The sequence below is a fragment of the Oncorhynchus nerka genome, linkage group LG17 (genome assembly GCF_034236695.1).
Source record: "Oncorhynchus nerka isolate Pitt River linkage group LG17, Oner_Uvic_2.0, whole genome shotgun sequence".
Classification (NCBI taxonomy): Eukaryota; Metazoa; Chordata; class Actinopteri; order Salmoniformes; family Salmonidae; genus Oncorhynchus; species Oncorhynchus nerka.
In genome coordinates, this window is record NC_088412.1 from 31,427,916 (window position 1) to 31,450,019 (window position 22,104).

Consider the following 22,104-nt stretch of genomic DNA (forward strand, 5'->3'; position numbering starts at 1 on the left):
CTCTTCTGGGAAGGCTTTCCACCAGATGTTGGAACATTGCTGCAGAGACTTGCTTCCATTCAGCCACAAGAGCGTTAGTGAGGTCGGGCACTAATGGGTGATTTGGGTGATCAGGCCTGGCTTGCAGTCGGTGTTCCAATTCATCCCGAGGTGTTTGATGGAGTTGAGGTCAGAGCTCTGTGCAAGCCAGTAAAGTTCTTCCACACTGATCTCGACAAACCATTTCTGTATGAACCTCACTTTGTCCACAGGGGGCATTGTTATGCTGAAACAGGAACGTGTCTTCCCCAAACTGTTGCCACAATATTGGAAGCACATAATTGTCTAGAATGTCATTGTATGCTGTAGCGCTAAGATTTCCCTTCACTGGAACTGAGGTGGTAGCCCGAACCATGAAAAACAGCCCCAGACCATTATTCCTCCTCCACCAAACATTACAGTTGCCACTATGCAGTCGGGCAGGTAGCGTTCTCCTGGCATCCGCCAAGCCCAGATTCGCCCGTCGGACTGCCAGATGGTGAAGCGTGATTCATCACTCCAGAGAACGTGTTTCCACTGCTCCAAAGTCCAACGGCAGAGCGCTTTACACTACTCCAGCCGACGTTTGGCATTGCGTATGGTGATTTTAGGCTTTTGTGTGGCTGTTTGGCCATGCAAACCCATTTCATTAAGCTCCCGACTAACAGTTATTGTGCTGATGTTGCTTCCAGAGCCAGTTTGGAACTCGGTGAGTGTAGCAACTGAGGGCAGACGATTTTTACGCACTACACGCTTTAGCACTCAGCGGTACCTTTCTGTGAGTTTGTGTGGCCTACCACTTCGCGGCTGAGCTGTTGTTGCTCCTAGACGTTTCCACTTCACAACAACAGCACTTACAGTTGATTGGAGCAGCTCTAGCAGGGCAGGTTTTCATCAAGGATCTCTCTGTACTTTGCTCCATTTATATATCACCGTAGGGATGGTGCCAGGTTTCCTCCGACATGATGCTTAGCATTCAGGCCAAAGATTTCAATCTTGGTTTCATCTGAGCAGAGAATCCTTTAGGTGCCTTTTGGCTAACTCCAAGCGGGCTGTCATGTGCCTTTTACTGAGAAGTGGCTTCCATCTCGCCATTCTACCATAAGTCCTTCTGGAAGGTTCTCCTATCTCCACAGAGGAACTCTGGAGGTCTGTCAGGGTGACCATTGGGTTCTTGGTCACCTACTTGACCAAGGCCCTTCTCACCCGATTGCTCGGTTTGTCCAGGCGGCCAGTTCTAGGTAGAGTCTTGGTGGTTCCAAACTTCTTCCATTTAAGAATGATGGAGGCCACTGTGTTTTCGGGGCCCTACAATGCTCCAGAAATGTTTGGGTACCCTTCCCCACATCTGTGCCTCGACACAATCCTGTCTCTGAGCTCTACGGACAATTCCTTTGACCTGTTCTAATTTTGAGTAAATAACTCACGGACACTAGTGAAGCTTAACCAAGTTCAATTTTTCCCAATGGGTCGATACAGCTGTAATTCAGACAAAAAAACATTTCACACAAGCACTGATATTTAACCCTTTCTCCTAGGCTGAGTCTCTTCCTCCACAACTGAACAGCCAATGCATCGGTGTTGCTAGACAGAACCTTAGTGATATCTGTTCTTCCTCACTTCATCTAACCTGACCTCTACCCCAGTGTTCGCTCGTCCTCAACTCAAGGCTGTCATGGTTATTGGTACCAGACTGTGTCTCTTCTCCTCCCAGGGGATCCCTGATGGCTAACAATAACATATCCTGACATAATGTAAACGTTATACATTACCCTCTCTCCCTCAGTGACATTGTTAGTTTCTAAGATCTCCACCCGTCTCCCCTTATCAAATGCCTTCCACGTGTAATCTCTTCCCTGCACTCAACACATTCCAAGCTTAGTTGCACACACTATATACCTTCCTCCTATAACCATTAGCTTCTGGTGTAGACCCTCTAAACCTTAGCACTCCATCAGTGACATGAATAAGTATATTTTCATATTCTCAGAACTCAATAGACCTCATGGCTTTGTTTTTGCTCTGACATGCACTGTCATCTGTGGGACCTTGTATAGACAGGTGTGTGCCTTTCCAAATCATGTCCAATCAATTGAATTTACCACAGGTGGACTCCAATCAAGTTGTAGAAACGTCTCAAGGATGATCAATGGAAATAGGATGCACCTGAGCTCAATTTCGAGTCTCATAGGAAAGGGTCTGAATACTTATGTAAATAAGATATTTCAAAAAACCTGTTGTCACTTTCACAACCGGCTGTGATCGAGAGTCCCATAGGGCGGCGCAGAATTGGTCCAGCGACGTCCCGGTTAGGGGAGGGTTTGACTGTGGTAGGCCGTCATTGTAAATAATACTTTGTTATCATCCCGCACAGTAGGTGGCAGGATGTATATTACATTGTGCGATCGACAATATACCACAGAAAAATAAAAAGAAGAAGAAAAAAAGAAGAAGAAGATGAAGAGGATGAAGAAAACAAAGATGGCAATTCAGGAAACTGTTAGCGGACGTTAGAGAAATTATCACCTGGAACTCGATGAGTTGAGCGGCACAAAAACCTTTATTTTGATAAACGTCCCCTTCGATTTATTAACACCTGATTTAAATAACCAGAAACGAAACAAAATGCCTTCTCCTAAAACCAAAAACAGTGCAAATCGCAGCGCAGGTGGAAGCGCAGGTCTCAGTGGCAGCACCAACGGCAACGGACGCTACGAGTTCATGTCGCTGAACCGAACCCCTCCACCCACTCTCCTCCAACGGCAGGGTTCCGACCCAACCGCTGCAGCCAGACTGCGGGCATCTGAGAGCCCTACCCGGCGAAGGGGCTCCGGGTCCTCCACCTCCTCCAACACAGGCATGCCCGAAGAGGATTGTATGCGGCTCAACCCTTCATTTATCGGGATAGCCCTCAGCTCCCTCCTCGCCATAGACCTGTGGCTTTCCAAGCGGCTGGGGGTGTGTGCCTGTGAAGATTCCTCCTGGGGCAGCATTAGACCATTGATGAAACTGATAGAGATTTCTGGACATGGAATACCATGGCTGGTCGGGACAGCCTACGGCCTGTACAAGGCTGACAGTGCAGCAGGACAGGAGGTTATGCTAAACCTCTTCATGGGTAAATATGATATCATATTAATTGTATTATTCATAATGGCCTCATTCTAACAGGAAGCCTCCCATACATAGCCGGAAAGCTCCTATTATTGTTGCCTCCATAGAATGCCTCCTCCTGTTCTTATTGTCATGCATCTCCATCCCCAGCCATTTTTACTGCTCACACACACACGCTGACTCACCCTGCCAGGAAGGCGTGATACTCAACCTCTAAATAATGAATGTCTATGTTGGTGTTTTTATTAGATCTGTGGGTAGCCTACAGAAATATTCTGAAATGGTTTCCTCTCTTGTCTTTCTGTAGTAATGTTAGAACAGGTAGATGTATGCACATCCTTGCTATGCATCCACCCTGTTGTTTTTCACCCATCTCGTGCTTTCAGATGAATATCAGTACAGAGAAGTCTGATGCGATTAGGGAAGGAAAGGATTTGGCCCGCACCTCCTTTATCCTAATTAGCATGCATCCATCCCCTCATCAACCCCAGTCCAGCCTTACAGCTGACACACCAATTTCATCCTTCCCTCCACAATATGTTATGTCTTCTCTTTTTCTCTTTTACCTTTCCTTCCTTCGGTGCCAGCTCCTTCTCACCTGTTACTGTCATCCCACTGTTCATCCTGGGCTCCACTGGTTTCTCTCCTCCACTGGTTTCTCTCCTCTTGAGGCAATATTTAGGAGATTATTGGGATTAGGCCTAGCTGAGTATTACAATAGATTGTTGTACAGACACTGGTTGCCAAGCCAGACAGACACCTAGAACTCAGATGTCTGACTCCGGGACTTCAGTAAACACACACACACTCTTCTGATCCCAGATGCGTGCACACACACTGAGTAAACGTGTACGCACACACACACACTCTTCTGATCCCAGATGCGTGCACACACACTGAGTAAACGTGTACGCACACACACACACTCTTCTGATCCCAGATGCGTGCACACACACTGAGTAAACGTGTACACACACACTCTTCTGATCCCAGATGCGTGCACACACACTGAGTAAACGTGTACGCACACACACACACTCTTCTGATCCCAGATGCGTGCACACACACTGAGTAAACGTGTACGCACACACACACACTCTTCTGATCCCAGATGCGTGCACACACACTGAGTAAACGTGTACACACACACTCTTCTGATCCCAGATGCGTGCACACACACTGAGTAAACGTGTACGCACACACACACACTCTTCTGATCCCAGATGCGTGCACACACACTGAGTAAACGTGTACACACACACTCTTCTGATCCCAGATGCGTGCACACACACTGAGTAAACGTGTACGCACACACACACACTCTTCTGATCCCAGATGCGTGCACACACACTGAGTAAACGTGTACGCACACACACTGAGTGAACATGTACACACACACACTGAGTAAACGTGTACACACACACACACACACTCTTCTGATCCCAGATGCGTGCACACACACGGAGTAAACGTGTACACACACACACACACTAACAATGCTAATGCTAGAAATACACGTACACACACATACAGGGGAGAGTAGGCAGAGAATTGTCCAGCTCTATAAACAGTCAGGCACTCTTGAAGAGACAGACAATCTCCCCTGTTGCTGTGTAGTAGTAGTGGTAGTGGGGAGGGAGAAAGACAGACAGAAAAATAAACAGCCAGCCAGAGAGACAGCCAGAGGTCCTCTGCAGTGTGCATGGGTTGTTCCACATCAAAAAGCACAAGAAAGAAGATTTTGACAATCACCATCTGATTGTTCTCAAATCGTTTCTGTAGTTAGAAACGGATAAGATTAGCATTCCTGAAACATTATTTTGTTGAAATATAATTAGATCTCTAATTTGCTAATTAATTGCAATTTGGACCCCCAAAAATTCCAACAATGAGTAAGACATGAGGAAATAGTCAAAAGCCGCCAACGAGTATACAGTATCAGTTTTCTGTGTTTGACAAGTAGTATGGAGCTGCGGCTTGGAGTATTGTTTCTGTAATGCATTTTCAGTGAATTTGGGGATATTTCCCCCCCTGTTCAGAAAAATGTGTCATTCAAGTTGTCAGGTTTATGTTCCTTCCTGCATTCTAATATTACCAGGTTCAGACCACTAGATAGTATTGTTCCTGATTTTAAGGGATAAAATAAAATAATCCCACATCTTCAATGTTAAAGGGATAGTTGACTCAAATTACATATTGGTTTCCTTAATCTGTCAGCAGTCTACGGACAAGGTACGACAGCAACCCATGCTTTAAATGGTTTTGTTTACGTTGCCACTGTTTTAAAATGCAAACGTTTTTAGCATTTTTGGCACAAATCCAATGAAATGCTGATATAGGTACCATGGACTAGCATTTAAAACAGTGGCTAGGAAAACAAAACCAAAGCATGGGTTGCTGATGTCCCTTTTGGGATTTGGGTGAACTATCCCTTTAACATTGTGGGGATGCTTTAAATATCAGGATATAGGATGGGACATAAATTAGTTGCTAGGTTTTTCTGAACAGGGGGAAAAATATAAAACTCACTGAGAATGTGTCACGCAGGATGAAGAAACAATACTCGGAGAACACAGAGAAGTGATATTGTATACTTGTTGTTGGCATTGGTATGGGGTGTCCATGGGTGTCTTTTGACCAACTCTTTGGAATCCTCATGTCTTACTCATTGTTTTTGTCCAAATTGGATGTTATGTGCTATACTTATTGAATATTATATGAGTCCTATCATTTAAAATGGCCAATTTGGGTCCAATCCAGCTTAATTTCAAATGATCAAATTATATTTCAACAAAATTATATTTCAGGAATGCTAATCTTATCTGTTTCCAACTACAGAAATGATTTCAGAACAATCTGAGATGCTGGGTGTCATGGTGTGCTGAAATGACATGGAATGACCCTGCAGTATACGGCGTCTGATCAGTACAGTAGCAGCGTGTGCCGACTGAGTGGTAGTCAGTGGTAGTCTGTTGCTATGTGATGCAGCCAGAGGAGCTGCAGGAGCCAAAGACAGCTGCTCCTTTACAGCCCAGAGGAGGACACCTCTAAGATGAAGACCGCAGCTCTCTCCTCTCTCCCCTCTCTCTGGCAAAAGGCCAAAGCTGTCACTGAGCTTGTGTGTGTGTGTGTGTATGTGACAGAATGTGTGTGTGAGACAGCGTGATGTGTGGGAAGAGGTGAGGATCAAACCGGTGTAGAGGTTAATGGTGTCTCACAATGATGTCTGCTAGAATTAAGATGACTTTATTATCAGCCACAGCTTGTTCATGATCCCTTTACGGTTTGTAGGATGGAGAGAGATAACACTCAATCAATCCACTTGTCCCAGGGGAAAAATAGTTGTCCTAGTTATTTTTTATTTTGGTGGAAAGATGATGGGATATTATTAGTGTGTGCAAAGTGTTTTGCTGCTAATGCTGGATGTCTGTGTATTCATTAGTGTGTGTGTGCATACATTTGTTTGTTTTCCAACTGTGTGCTGTGTAGGCCTACTGTTTGCTGACTGTCTATCTCTCTTTCATCTCCCTCCCCACTCTGCATCCTCTCTCTCCTCCCTCCCTTTTTAACCACCCTTACCCCCCAACTCTCTCCTCCCTCCCTTTTTAACCACCCCTTACCCCCCAACTCTCTCCTCCCTCCCTTTTTCACCACCCCTTACCCCCAACTCTCTCCTCCCTCCCTTTTTAACCACCCTTACCCCCCCCCAACTCTCTCCTCCCTCCATTTTTCACCATCCCTTACCCCCAACTCTCTCCTCACCTCCCTTTTTAACCACCCCTTACCCCCAACTCTCTCCTCCCTCCCTTTTTCACCACCCCTTACCCCCAACTCTCTCCTCCCTCCCTTTTTCACCACCCCTTACCCCCCAACTCTCTCCTCCCTCCCCCAACTTTTAACCACCCCTTACCCCCAACTCTCTCCTCACCTCCCTTTTTCACCACCCCTTACCCCCAACTCTCTCCTCACCTCCCTTTTTCACCACCCCTTACCCCCAACTCTCTCCTCACCTCCCTTTTTCACCACCCCTTACCCCCAACTCTCTCCTCCCTCCCTTTTTAACCACCCCTTACCCCCCAACTCTCTCCTCACCTCCCTTTTTCACCACCCCTTACCCCCCAACTCTCTCCTCCCTCCCCTCAGCTCTCATTATAGACCTGATCCTGGTTGGCATCGTGAAAGCTGTCGTCCGTCGGCGCCGCCCGTCCCACAACCGCATGGACATGTTCGCCACCTTCTCCGTGGACCGCTTCTCCTTCCCCTCGGGGCACGCCACCCGCGCAGCCATGTGTGCCCGTTTCCTGCTGGCCCACCTGGTCCTGGCCGCACCCCTCAGGGTGCTGGTGTTCTTGTGGTCTGGTCTGGTGGGGCTGAGCCGGGTGCTGCTGGGCAGACACAACGTGACCGACGTGCTGTTTGGCTTCCTAATGGGCTACTGGCAGTACAACCTGGTGGAAATGCTCTGGGTGTCATCACTGGGCCTTCAGGGGCTGCTGGGACTCATCCAGGGGTGAGGATGAGGAGGAGGAGTGGAGATTGAGGAGGGTTAAAGAGGGTGTGGTTGGTGGGAGACCCTGTCTCAATATGTTTGAAACATTGACTGATCCTGCCCTATACTGACACTGTGGTAACTCATCATATCAAGACTAACAACGGCAACAACAATGGCTGCCACCCACTAATCATCCATCCACATGGAACTGCATCCAGAAGCACCTACAGTAGGAGCAGGATGCTCCTCTACACTGCATCACAGCACTGCTGCAAAGACCTGGAACACTTTCCACTCTACTGTAATTCGCTGTTGAAAAAAGAAAAAGAAAAGTGTGTGTGGAATATTAATGTGGTGTAATAAGCTGGGGGGGTAGTGTTACCCCCAATACAGTCTTCTGTTCTTCTTCCAGCTTTGGAGGTTTGGGGCTCTGCAGTGATATGAGAGAGAGAGAGAGAGACGTGTTCTTTTAGAGGGGAAAATGACAGCAATAGATTAAAACTTAAATTGATTATGGTGTCTGCGGGTCGCTCTGAAAAGAGCATATTTTATGGAGGATTCATTTTGTATTGACTTATTTTAAAATGTTACGGTATATAAGGCTGACAATGGAATGGTATGTCTTTTTTATTTCCCACTGTGAAATATACACTGAACAAAAATATAAACTCAACAATTTCAGTGATTTTACTGAGTTACAGTTCATATAAGGAAGTTAGTCAATTGAAATAAAGTCATTAGGCCCTGATCTATGGATTTCACATGACTAGGCAAGGGCGCAGCCATGGGTGGGCCTGGGAGGGCCTAGGTGGGCCTGGGAGGGCCTGGGTGGGCATATGCCAGGGTTCCTTAACTGGTGGCAGGCGGAGACATTTTATCCGCGGGTGGTTTTATTTGTCCCCCTAAGTTTTCTGAGCAAAACATTTTTGAATTTGCATTGTTGGATATAAAAGACTGTAAAATAAAAAGGAAATCAGCCCCAAGTGATTTTAATTGAATAAATTTGTTCCCAAGTATTCCCACACATAATAGAGATGTGATGTTATACAAATGTAAGCAAGGTTTGAAACAATTATGTTTTCGTCAAACATATCTGTTTAGTCAATTTGCAGTCTACAAATGATTTGTAATTGTGTTCCGGCCCGCCGACCATTCGCTTCAGGAAAAAAAACGACCCCCGGCTAAATCTAGTTGATGAACCCTGGCATAGGCTCACACACAAGGGAGCCAGGCCTAGCCAATCAGAATATGTTTTTCCCCACGAAAGTGCTTTATCATGGACAGAAATACTCCTCAGTTTCATCAGCTGTTCTCCGATTCCACAGGTGAAGAAGCTGAATGTGGAGGTCCTGGGCAGGCCACATGGTCTGCGGTTGTGAAGCCGGTTGGACGTACTGCCAAATTCTCTCAAATGATGTTGGAGGTGGCTTATGGTAGAGAAATGAACATTTAATTATCTGGCAACAGCTCTGGTGGACATTCCTGCAATCATCATGCCAATTGCATGCTCCATCTTGAGATATCTGGCAATGTGTTGTGTGACACAACTGTACATTTTAGTGGCCATTTATTGTCCCCAGCACAAGGTGCACCTGTGTAATGATCATTCTGTTTAATCAGCTTCTTGATATGCCACACCTGACAGGTGGATGGATTATCTTGGCAAAGGAGAAATCCCCACTAATTGGGATGTAAACTTTTGTGCACAAAATTTGAGAGAAATAAGCTTTGTGTGTATGGAACATTTCTGGGATGTTTTATTTCAGCTTGTGAAACATGGGACCAACACTTTACATGTTGCATTTATATTTTTGTTCAGTATACATACCCTGAATGGGTTTTTGCAGGTCTTGAGAAGTAATTCCAGTTTTCTACAGATTGCTGCATGCTCAATAATAATTACCTGGTGAGGATGGTTTAACCAGAGACAGCAGGCATGGTTTAACCAGAGACAGCAGGCGTGGTTTTCACTCCAGATTAGGTTCCCCAACAACTTAACAGCAACGCTGACATCAAACCTGCAGTTGATTATTTCATGACCTTTTAATGTGTTAAACCTCTGGCTAGGCTGACCAGACCACGTCATCTCTCCGTATCCATGACTACTGATACATAGTGATCCTCTTCATATCAGCATGGAGAGTTGAAGCTTTATGGTGACTGATTAGTTGTGCAACAGCCAGGGTTGCAACAGGTTGAACAGGTTGGAGGGAAGACAGGAGAGCGGGCAGGTTTTATAGTTCTTGCCCAGAGATTGAAGTAGAATAGACTTTTTTACCTTTCAGGAAGAGAACACACAGTGAATGTCAAAGACGGTTTGCTGTTTTCTTCTGTACTGTTTTGTTTACAGGTGTAACTGACACACACAGACATTTTACTGAGTGAGGCCAGCTGTAGTAATGGTGTAATCATGCTGTTTGCCCTGAACAAAAGTTGGGTGTGGGGGTGGATCTTGTGGCGAAGTACTTTGCACCCTGTCCTTAACTGCCCTACTGCTAAACTGCTCTGACTTCTGGTGCACCTGCACCATGGCCTCCACTCTCTATGAATGTACATTCTCTGGTGCAATGTGCAGGTGAGCCAGTTCTCAGCTGTCATGGGTGTTTACAAAGTGTTTCTGTGTGTTTACACAGACAGCAGCAATTTTATGCCATAGCAGGTATTGACGTTTGGCTGTTGTTGATGGCACATTGTAAATATCCCGCACAGACACTAATCAACAGTCTATTGTTGACTCGGATTAATAATAAATAGTCCTTCTCTCTCTCTCTCTCTCTCCTGTCCTCCTCTCATCTCCTCTCAGATGAGTGGATTATGCTGTAGCTGAGAGAAACCGGGAAGAGGTGTGTGTTGAGACCAACCACTCAAACACCTCCGCTCTGATTAAATATGGAGGAGCAGCTTATTAGCCATGTCTCTCTCTTTCATCCTCACTCTATTTAATATTTTTCTCGCTGTCTCTCTTTTCTCATTCTCTCTTTACTGTCTTTTCCTCTCTCTCTCTGTGCTCACAGAAGAGTCAGACTCAATTACCTCCTCTCCGTTCTTCAGTTGCGATTCACTGTTGATCTTTCATTTTGGTGAACCACTACCTCCTCCCTCTACTCCCCCGCCCCTCTCTTCCCTGGGACTCTACCTCCCCTCGCTCATCTAGTCTTCTGTAGCATCCAGGCTCAAGTATGACTCCACACCAAACATGCATTTGTTGAAGTCTTTAGCTGAGGAGGATTTGGTCATATGTTGCCATGCAGTGAGTGTAGCTACACATGATCAGCTGATCTTGATTAGTCTTCACGTACTGTTCTGAGGGATGGTCTACATCAGTAGCAGCTCTATTTCTCTGACTGTTGTAAATAATCCATTGAGTAACTCTCTCTGATCTATTTCATACATACTGTATTTCTTCTGCAATAATCCAGTAGTAGAGACTAGAGCTAACCAGTCAGTGGTTCTTGAATTGGTACGATTTGACCAATGGCATGGCTTCACCCAGAAACTGCTTCCTGTACCCAGCCAAAAGCAATCATGGTTCTCATTGCAATAAGGAAGAACGCATTGTTGTTCTTCTGTTATCTATCTACTCACCAGGGAATGTCTGAAAATGTTATGCCCAATCAAAGCAATATGGCTGACATTCCAACCTATCAGAGGGAAAGTTTAGACTTTTCAGATCTACAGTATAGGCTAAATGTGTGTCCCAAATGCCACCATATTCCCTACATAATGCTCTACTTTTGATCAGAGCCCTATGGGCCCAGGGGTTGGAGCTAGGAGTCCGTTTGGAACTGTGCCCACTAGTCTGGGCATCTCCACCTCTGTACATTCAAAGACAAAGTCTGCAGACTCAAACGCTACTTCACAAGATCTCACCAGCTTGATACACTGAATTATAACTTTAATCTGTTGTGTTATTGTGTAATCTTTCACCTGTAATGTCAAATTAATGAAGTGGAATGTCAATGTATGTACATTTTGTGTTCATCTAACGCTTTATATTATAATGGGTTGACTGTATATGGTAGCAAATGTGACTGTTTATTCTATGGGTTGTGGAGATATACTCCAGAATGATTGCATTGCAAACATGTTTTATAAATACAGTATATATGTGTAACAGACGCCTCACAAGTCCTCAACTGGCAGCTTCGTTTAATAGTACCCGCAAAACACCAGTCTCAACGTCAACAGTGAAGAGGCGACTCCAGGATGCTGGCCTTCTAGGCAGAGTTGCAAAGAAAAAGCCTCATCTCAGACTGGCCAATAAACAAAAAATATTAAGATGGGCAAAAGAACACAGACATGGAACAGCGATATGGCTTTTTCTTTGCAACAGTGCCTAGAAGGCCAGCATCCCGGAGTAGCCTCTTCACTGTTGACGTTGAGACTGGTGTTTTGCGGGTACTATTTAATGAAGCTGCCAGTTGAGGACATGTCAGGCGTCTGTTTCTCAAACGAGACACTAATGTACCTGTCCTCTTGCTCAGTTGTGCACCGGGGCCTCCCACTCTTTCTATTCTGGTTAGAGCCAGTGTGCTCTGTTCTGTGAAGGGAGTAGTACACAGCATTGTATGAGCTCTTCAGTTTCTTGGCAATTTCTCTCATGGAATAGCCTTAATTTTTCCAAACAAGAATAGACTGACGAGTTTCAGAAGAAAGTTCTTTGTTTCTGGCCATTTTGAGCCTGTAAATGAACCCACAAATGCTGATGCTCCAGATACTCAACTAGTCTAAAGAAGGCCAGTTTTATTGCTTCTTTAATCAGGACAACCATTTTCAGCTGTGCTAACATAATTGCAAAAGGGTTTTCTAATGATCAATTAGCCTTTTAAAATGATAAACTTGGATTAGCTAACACAACGTGCCATTGGAACACAGGAGTGATGGTTGCTGATAATGGGCCTATTTTCGCCTACGTAGATATTCCATTAAAAATCAGCCGCTTCCAGCTACAATAGTCATTTACAACATTAACAATGTTTACACTGTATTTCTGATCAATTTGATGTTATTTTAATGCACAAAAAAATTGCTTTTCTTTCAAAAACAAGGACATTTCTAAGTGACCCCAAACTTTTGAACGGTAGTGTATATTTCTGTGTATTTAAGATATAATCATACTAAGCAGATATCATTTTCTATTGATATTGAAAAGGTTCTTATACTATGCTATGTTTGTCCATGCCTGTCCTAGGTGAAGGAAAGACATGTGTGGGCGTCTGCTGAAGCTCAGCCTCACATCCATGGTGGGAGTAGGAGCCTCATACTACCGCTTCCTCAACCAACCAACCCATCTCCCTCCTCTCCAAACTCACCCTTCAGAACTCCTGAACACCTCCTCTCCTCACCCTACTACCTCCACCTCCCTCCTCTCTCCTCTCACCCTACTACCTCCACATCCCTCTCCTCACCATCACCCTACTACCTCCACCTCCCTCTCCATCACCCTACTACCTCCACATCCCTCTCCTCACCATCACCCTACTACCTCCACCTCCCTCTCCATCACCCTACTACCTCCACCCCTCCCTCCTCTCACCACCATCCTACTACCTCCACCTCCCTCCTCTCACCATCATCCTACTACCTCCACCTCCCTCCTCTCACCATCACTTTACTACCTCCACCTCCCTCTCCATCACCCTACTACCTCCACCTCCCTCCTCTCACCACCATCCTACTACCTCCACCTCCCTCCTCTCACCACCATCCTACTACCTCCACCTCTCACCATCACCCTACTACCTCTACCTCCCTCCTCTCACCATCATCCTACTACCTCCACCTCCTCTCACCATCACCATGCTACCTCCACCTCCTCTCACCACCATCCTACTACCTCCACCTCCCTCTTCTCACCACCATCCTACTACCTCCACCTCCCTCCTCTCACCACCATCCTACTACCTCCACCTCTCACCATCACCCTACTACCTCTACCTCCCTCCTCACCATCATCCTACTACCTCCCTACTCTCACCATCATCCTACTACTTCCACCTCCTCTCACCATCACCCTGCTACCTCCACCTCCTCTCACCATCATCCTACTACCTCCACCTCCTCTCACCAACACACCCTACTACCTCCACCTCCCTCCTCTCACCCTACTACCTCCACATCCCTCTCCTCACCATCACCCTACTACCTCCACCTCCCTCTCCATCACCCTACTACCTCCACATCCCTCTCCATCACCCTACTACCTCCACATCCCTCTCCTCGCCATCACCCTACTACCTCCACCTCCCTCCTCTCACCATCACCCTACTACCTCCACCTCCCTCCTCTCACCATCACCCTACTACCTCCACCTCCCTCCTCTCACCATCACCCTACTACCTCCACCTCCCTCCACCATCCTACTACCTCCACCTCCCTCCTCTCACCACCATCCTACTACCTCCACCTCCCTCCTCTCACCACCATCCTACTACCTCCACCTCTCACCATCACCCTACTACCTCTACCTCCCACCTCTCACCATCATCCTACTACCTCCCTCCTCTCACCATCATCCTACTACCTCCAACTCCTCTCACCATCACCCTGCTACCTCCACCTCCTCTCACCACCATCCTACTACCTCCTCTCACCACCATCCTACTACCTCCACCTCCCTCCTCTCACCATCATCCTACTACCTCCACCTCCTCTCACCATCACCCTGCTACCTCCACCTCCCTCCTCTCACCATCACCCTACTACCTCCACCTCCCTCTCCATCACCCTATTACCTCCACCTCCCTCCTCTCACCACCATCCTACTACCTCCACCTCCCTCCTCTCACCACCACCCTACTACCTCCACCTCCCTCCTCTCACCACCATCCTACTACCTCCACCTCCCTCCTCTCACCACCATCCTACTACCTCTACCTCCCTCCTCTCACCATCATCCTACTACCTCCACCTCCTCTCACCATCACCATGCTACCTCTACCTCCCTCCTCTCACCATCATCCTACTACCTCCCTCCTCTCACCATCATCCTACTACTTCCACCTCCTCTCACCATCACCCTGCTACCTCCACCTCTCACCATCATCCTACTACCTCCCTCCTCTCACCATCATCCTACTACCTCCACCTCCTCTCACCATCACCCTGCTACCTCCACCTCCTCTCACCATCACCCTGCTACCTCCACCTCCTCTCACCATCATCCTACTACCTCCACCTCCTCTCACCAACACACCCTGCTACCTCCACTTCTTCTACTCTCACTCCTAATAGGGTGAGAGGAGAAGAAGTGGAGTATCAGGGTGTTGGCGGGAGGTGGAGGTAGTAGGGTGAGAGAGGAAGTAGAGGTAGTAGGTGGAGGTAGCAGGGTGTTGGTGGAGGTAGCAGGGTGTTGGAGGGAGGTGGAGGTAGTAGGGTGATGGTGAGAGGAGGGAGGTAATAGGATGATGGTGAGAAGTAGCTAAATATGCTAACAAGTGCAAAAGAAAATAAAGAAATTGCAAAGACAGGAAATCCAGCTCATAAAGTTATACATATAGGTAGGCGCTACCGAATGTCATTTTTGTTGAGTTTGGACATTTACAAGCAAATGTGAATGAGAGACATTGTGCAAATAAACAAAGTTTTGACCCATGCTTTTCTGAAGGAAGAGCAGCACTGGCTCTGGAGCAGCATGTGTACACGCTGTGTCCTTGTGGAGTCTGGAGTCGCTAGGGCAACTGGCCTACCTGCTCTGCTTGGAGAAGGGGAGCAGACCAGGGGATGCGACCCCTGTCAATACACAGCTTGACTCACCTGTTCCCGTTTTCTCCAGTTGTGCTATTTACAAACAAACACATGGTTCAACTGTTTTGGGGAACTATGGTAAGCTTCATGATATAAAATAATGTGATCTGCTTTATCTCCTAACGTATTACACAAGTTGACTGCAGGTATTTACTTAAAAAGTATCTACTAATATTAACATTAATTGAAAAACATAAAATAAATAGTTTCTGTGGTATTAAAAAAAACAGTCCCTGGCTGCGGTCTCCAGCCCAAGCCTACTCTCACCCTATTACCTCAACCTCTATCCTCCTTCTCCCTCATCTACCTTATCTCCAACCTCACTCGAGGACAGCCTGAACACCACCCTCCTCTCACCAGTACACCCACAGAGAGCCTGAATACCACCCGGACACCACCCCCTTCCTCTCCTGTACTACATGATCTGCAAACATTATTCTGTCATTCCTTTGCTGAGAAGTTTATATTGGAGACAAGACTGTCAACAAATGTAATGTAAATGGACTGTGTGTATGATATTTGGACATGAGAACTAAGTAGAAAGACAAACCTTTAAAGAGATTCTCCGGTACTTTTGTATACTTTTTAGCATGTAGTTCTGAAAGTAGTACTCACGAGCTAAAAGTGGTCCCCGAAAATGGCATACTATGTGACATATGTGCAGATATGTGCACCATGTTATCCCTCTCTGTCTGTCCGTCCGTCCGTCCACTGAGCCGTTGGGCCCGCCCTGCAACCTCTTTGGATACGCTGGGGTGGCCTCTTGCTAGCTGTCACTCAAATGCGAGGCTAGAACTCAAATTGCTAGGGCGTTGGACCAGGGGAAATGTATGTAAAATGATGCAGCACAGCTTCAAGAAAACAGTCACTTTCAAATTAAGAATTTTGTGGCTAATTGATGTAAAACAGCAATTCTGCTCATAGATTATGCGTGTATGAACTACACATTGACACATCCAGCCCAAAGCGGGATGTTTAGAAAATATTTGCTTAGTTGCCAAAGTAACTAAGAAGCATGTATTTAATGCTGCTTCACCTCATTTTTAATCCCATAAAGATCTTCCCAATATTTCTGTGTGGAAAGAAACATGAATAAATAAATGATAACTCCCTGCTGTCAGCACTATCTTACATGTCCACCCCTTCTAGGGGATTCTGTCAAAACACGTTAAAGGCAACATTGTGGATGGTGAGATGAGTTCATGTTAATGAATCTCAGGTAGATTCAATTGAGCTCTGTGGGCTAGTAACAAACTCAGGTTTTATGTAACGGTGTCAAGTAAAGGGTTAACCTATAAGACACTCCCCTACCCTGCTTTTGGTTCACTTCCTAATTTGTGAACGTTCCAGTCACAACTACTCCAGCTGAGAGGGAGTCTATGGATCAGGTGAGTACAGTCGCTGGTTGAGAGTCAACTGATTTTGATGAGTTTGCATTCTTATTCAGGTTTATGAAATTGTAAAAAAAAAAAATCTGTAGTGATTCTGTTGGTAGAATGAGTTGGACATTTGTTGGTTTAACCTGCCACTGCAGACAGAGGAAAGATAACAGGGATCTATGGGGTGATGCCATGGTTTCTCAATAGGCTCAGTCAGTGGAAACTGAATTAGAGCGTCTGTCACATCAGCCTCCTATTGTGTCTCCAGTCCTCTGCATAAAGACAGACCGACACACAGGTAGTATGTCCCAACGTGTGGCAGTGATCGGGGCGGGTCCCTCAGGTCTGACCAGCATCAAGAGCTGTCTGGATGAGGGTCTGAAGCCCACCTGCTTCGAGAGCAGTGATGACATCGGAGGGTTGTGGAGGTTCAAGGTGAGGATATGAGGAAAGGAACCCACTTTGGACTATAGAGATGCACCCCTCGTAACTACATCACCAGCAGTGTTCCTGGTTGCACCTGAAATTACACCTTACTCAGAGCCCTGTTCGGGGGGAAAAGGCAATTTTAATAGAAAATAAAGTAATTTGTGTGTCCACAGGAAACCCCTGAGCCGGGCCGCTCTAGTATCTACCGCTCTCTGGTGGTGAACACCTCCAAGGAGATGATGTGTTTCAGTGACTTCCCTATGCCAGCTGACTACCCCAACTACATGCTGCACTCCCAGCTGCTGCAGTACTTCAGGCTTTATGCTCAACACTTTGACCTCCTCAGACACATCACCTTCCAGGTCACAACTCTCTTTAGTCTTTTCTCTCTCCCCCTCTCTTCTCCTCACCTTGATGGACCTCTCCCAGTCATTTAGCCTCTACACGACTCTGTTTCTGTGTGTGTTTCAGACCAGCGTGCTGACTGTGAGACAGAGGCCAGACTTCAGTCGTTCAGGCCAGTGGGAGGTGGTGACAGAGAACAGGGAGGGACAGGAGCAGAGACACATCTTTGATGGGGTACTGGTTTGTTCAGGACACTACACACAGCCTGTCTCACCGCTAGACCAGTTCCCAGGTCAGTTTAAAGCATCTAAACACTATACACTATCTATACACTATACTCTATATACAGTTTTGATACACCCTGTCGTGTCTTTGGCTATGGCGGATTAAGTGATATCAAAGCAATTCAAATGTATTTATATATCTCAAAGTGCTGTACAGAAACCCAGCCTAAAACCCCAAACAGCAAGCAATGCAGGTGTAGAAGTGGCTAGGAAAAACTCCCTAAAAATGCCAAAACCTAGGAAGAAACCTAGAGAGGAACCAGGCTATGTGGGGTGGCCAGTCCTCTTCTGGCTGTGCCGGGTGGAGATTATAACAGAACATGGCCAAGATGTTCAAATGTTCATAAATGACCAGCATGGTCCAATAATAATAAGGCAGAGCATTTGAAACTGGAGCAGCAGCACGGCCAGGTGGACTGGGGACAGCAAGGAGTCATCATGTCAGGTAGTCCTGAGGCATGGTCCTAGGGCTCAGGTCCTCCGAGAGAGAGAAAGATAGAGAGAATTAGAGAGAGCACACTTAAATTCACACAGGACACCGAATAGGACAGGAGAAGTACTCCAGATATAACAAACTGACCCTAGCCCCCGACACATAAACTACTGCAGCATAAATACTGGAGGCTGAGACAGGAGGGGTCAGGAGACACTGTGGCCCCATCCGAGGACACCCCCGGACAGGGCCAAACAGAAAGGATATAACCCCACCCACTTTGCCAAAGCGCCAACCCAGACAGGAAGATCACATCAGTGACTCAACCCACTCAAGTGACGCACCCCTCCCAGGGATGGTATGAAAGAGCCCCAGTAAGCCAGTGACTCAGCCCCTGTAATAGGGTTAGAGGCAGAGAATCCCAGTGGAAAGAGGGGAACCGGCCAGGCAGAGACAGCAAGGGCGGTTCGTTGCTCCAGAGCCTTTCCGTTCACCTTCCCACTCCTGGGCCAGACTACACTCAATCATATGACCCACTGAAGAGATGAGTCTTCAGTAAAGACTTAAAGGTTGAGACCGAGTTTGCATCTCTTACATGGGTAGGCAGACCATTCCATAAAAATGGAGCTCTATAGGAGAAAGCCCTGCCTCCAGCTGTTTGCTTAGAAATTCTAGGGACAATTAGGAGGCCTGCGTCTTGTGACCGTAGCGTACGTGTAGGTATGTACGGCAGGACCAAATCAGAGAGATAGGTAGGAGCAAGCCCATGTAATGCTTTGTAGGTTAGCAGTAAAACATTGAAATCAGCCCTTGCCTTAACAGGAAGCCAGTGTAGGGAGGCTAGCACTGGAGTTTTATGATAATTTTTTTTTGTTCTAGTCAGGATTTCTTGCAGCCGTATTTAGCACTAACTGAAGTTTATTTAGTGCTTTATCCGGGTAGCCGGAAAGTAGAGCATTACAGTAGTCTAACCTAGAAGTGACAAAAGCATGGATTAATTTTTCTGCATAATTTTTGGACAGAAAGTTTCTTATATTTGCAATGTTACGTAGATGAAAAAAAGCGGTCCTTGAAATGGTCTTGATATGTTCTTCAAAAGAGAGATCAGGGTCCAGAGTAACGCCGAGGTCCTTCACAGTTTTATTTTAGACGACTGTACAACCATTAACTACAAGGTCCGATAGGAATTCAGGAAACTCAATGAGGAACGCTGTATATGGCCCAGGAGGCCTGTAAACAGTAGCTATAAAAAGTGATTGAGTAGGCTGCATAGATTTCATGACTAGAAGCTCAAAAGACGAAAACGTCATTTTTAAAGATTTTGTCAATTGAAATTTGCTATCGTAAATGTTAGCAACACCTCCGCCTTTGCGGGATGCACGGGGGATATGGTCACTAGTATAGCCAGGAGGTGAGGCCTCATTTAAAACAGTAAATTAATCAGGCTTAAGCCATGTTTCAGTCAGGCCAATCACATCAAAGATTATGATCAGTGATTAGTTCATTGACTATAATTGCCTTTGAAGTAAGGGATCTAACATTAAGTAGCCCTATTTTGAGATGTGAGGTATCATGATCTCTTTCAATAATGACAGGAATGGAGGAGATCTTTATCCTAGTGAGATTGCTAAGGCGAACACCGCCATGTTTAGTTTTGCCCAACCTAGGTCGAGGCACAGACACGGTCTCAATGGGGATAGCTGAGCTGACTACACTGACTGTGCTAGTGGCAGACTCCACTATGCTCGCAGGCTGGCTAACAGCCTACTGCCTGGCCTGCACCCTATTTCATTGTGGAGTTAGAGCCCTGTCTATGTTGGTAGATAAGATGAGAGCACCCCTCCAGCTAGGATGGAGTCCGTCACTCATCAGCAGGTCAGGCTTGGTCCTGTTTGTGGGTGATTCCCAGAAAGAGGGACAATTATCTACAAATTCTATCTTTTGGGAGGGGCAGAAAACAGTTTTCAACCAGCGATTGAGTTGTGAGACTCTGCTGTAGAGCTCATCACTCCCCCTAACTGGGAGGGGGCCAGAGACAATTACTCGATGCCGACATCTTTCTAGCTGATTTACACGCTCAAGCTATGTTCTCTGACTGTTTCATCCTAACATCGTTGGTGCCGACTCTCTACACTCGCCAGTTTTAGCTTTAGCCAGCACCATCTTCAGATTAGCCTTTTAACGTCGATAGCCCTGCCCCCGGGTAAACAGTGTATGATCGCTGGATGATTCGTTTTAAGTCTAATACTGCAGGTAATGGAGTCGCCAATGACTAGAGTTTTCAATTTGTCAGAGCTAATGGTGGGAAGCTTCGGCGTCTCAGACCCCGTAACGGGAGGAGTAGAGACAAGAGAAGGCTCGGCCTCTGACTCAGACTCGCTGCTTAATGGGGAAAACCGGTTGAACGTTTCTTTCGGCTGAATGAGCGACACCGGTTGAGCATTCCTACAGCATTTCCCTCCAGAAACCGTGAGAAAGTTGTCCGGCTGCGGGGACCGTGCGAGGGGATTTATACTAACGTTACTATCTGTACTTACTGGTGGCACAGACGCTGTTTCATCCTTTCCTACACTGAAATTACCCTTGCCTAACGATTGCGTCTGAAGCTGGGCTTGTAGCACAGCTATCCTCGCCGTAAGGCGATCGTTCTCCTGTATATTATGAGTACAGCGACTGCAATTAGAAGGCATGTTAATGTTACTACTTAGCTTCGGCTGTTGGAGGTCCTGACGAACCATGTCCAGGTAAAGCGTCCGGAGTGAAAAAGTTGAGGGAAAAAACAAAAATATAAACGGTAATTAAAAAGTAAAAATCGTAAAGTTGTCAGGTAGCAAAATAGGTTGGCAACAAAACGCACAGCAACACGTAAACAAGTCTGCAAGATATGATATGCTATTCTATAAAATATTTCTCCGTCATTAATATTACCTGATTGAGCTAATCATGTAAGTGTAATTAAATAGAGAGTCGGGCACCACAAAATAATATTTATAGAGCTGTTATCTTCCGAATAAACTCTTAAAGACCTGGTAATATTTTACATTAATAGCAGTCAATATTAATCGTCATCTTAATTCAGTCTCATCTGAAAGTTGTACATTCTTGGTTATCTGCACGAACCCTAGTTAACAAGTTGAATCAGCAATACAAAATTGGGTTTAATTATTTATTTACTAAATACATAACTAATCACACAGAAATACACATATTTAAATCATACCTTGATTACAAATGACGTCATAAAGGAACACGTCCCGAGCGGGCGGAACAGATGGTTACACAAAAGAAAAGGGTCTGGGTTTGAGTGAAAGAGCGGGAAGACAGGAACAAAGGGCGAAGCTGTGCTATCGTAAATACAGTAATTTATGCATTCTAAATTACCGCCCATTTGGAAAATGTAGATGGAAGGCCGTGTTGCCCAACCGAGTCCTTTGAAGAATGTCTCTGCTGGTAAATTGAATACGTTGTAGTAACGTCGTTGTGTGGTAGACGGGATACTCTGTCTGTTCCTTCCTAACCTGCGTTTGCATCTGCTGTTGCTAACTCAACGGCTAGGAGGTATCACTTCTGTAGTGAATACGAGTTCAAAGTTCATACCATTCGCAACCAAAGCTCACGCTGATGTTGGCTTTGTTCTGTAGTTATTATCTGAACCATTCTGACATTGGTCCTTCGTCCTCGGAACAGGAGGTTATATTGTCGTCAAGGCTTTATATACTATTTTTTTTACAAGCATTTCGCTACACTCGCACTAACATCTGCTAACCATGTGTATGTGACAAATAAAATGTGATTTGATTAGGAAGGGAGAGGAGGCCGTGTTTGAAAAGTTTTATAGCCCATGTCCCTTCACAGGGGCGGGCC

The 22,104-nt window shown here is 45.9% G+C and overlaps 2 protein-coding genes across 2 annotated transcripts in view; both read left to right on the forward strand.

The window, feature by feature from the left end:
• The first annotated feature begins 2,306 nt into the window (after positions 1-2,306).
• Positions 2,307-11,638, forward strand: plpp6 (phospholipid phosphatase 6). The gene is made up of 2 exons (XM_029686312.2): positions 2,307-3,136; positions 7,276-11,638. Exons 1-2 carry the CDS (start codon positions 2,644-2,646, stop codon positions 7,644-7,646), a joined length of 864 nt encoding a protein of 287 aa, XP_029542172.1. The 5' UTR covers positions 2,307-2,643; the 3' UTR covers positions 7,647-11,638.
• A 5,075-nt stretch (positions 11,639-16,713) lies between these two features.
• LOC115145075 (uncharacterized) overlaps positions 16,714-22,104 on the forward strand; it is a 38,113-nt gene continuing 32,722 nt past the window's right edge. Inside the window, exons 1-4 of the mRNA XM_029686313.2 lie at positions 16,714-16,758; positions 17,018-17,184; positions 17,352-17,540; positions 17,650-17,815. Of these exons, the coding sequence (XP_029542173.1) occupies positions 17,053-17,184; positions 17,352-17,540; positions 17,650-17,815 (487 nt within the window). The 5' untranslated portion in view covers positions 16,714-16,758; positions 17,018-17,052. The remainder of the gene's footprint in view (positions 16,759-17,017; positions 17,185-17,351; positions 17,541-17,649; positions 17,816-22,104) is intronic.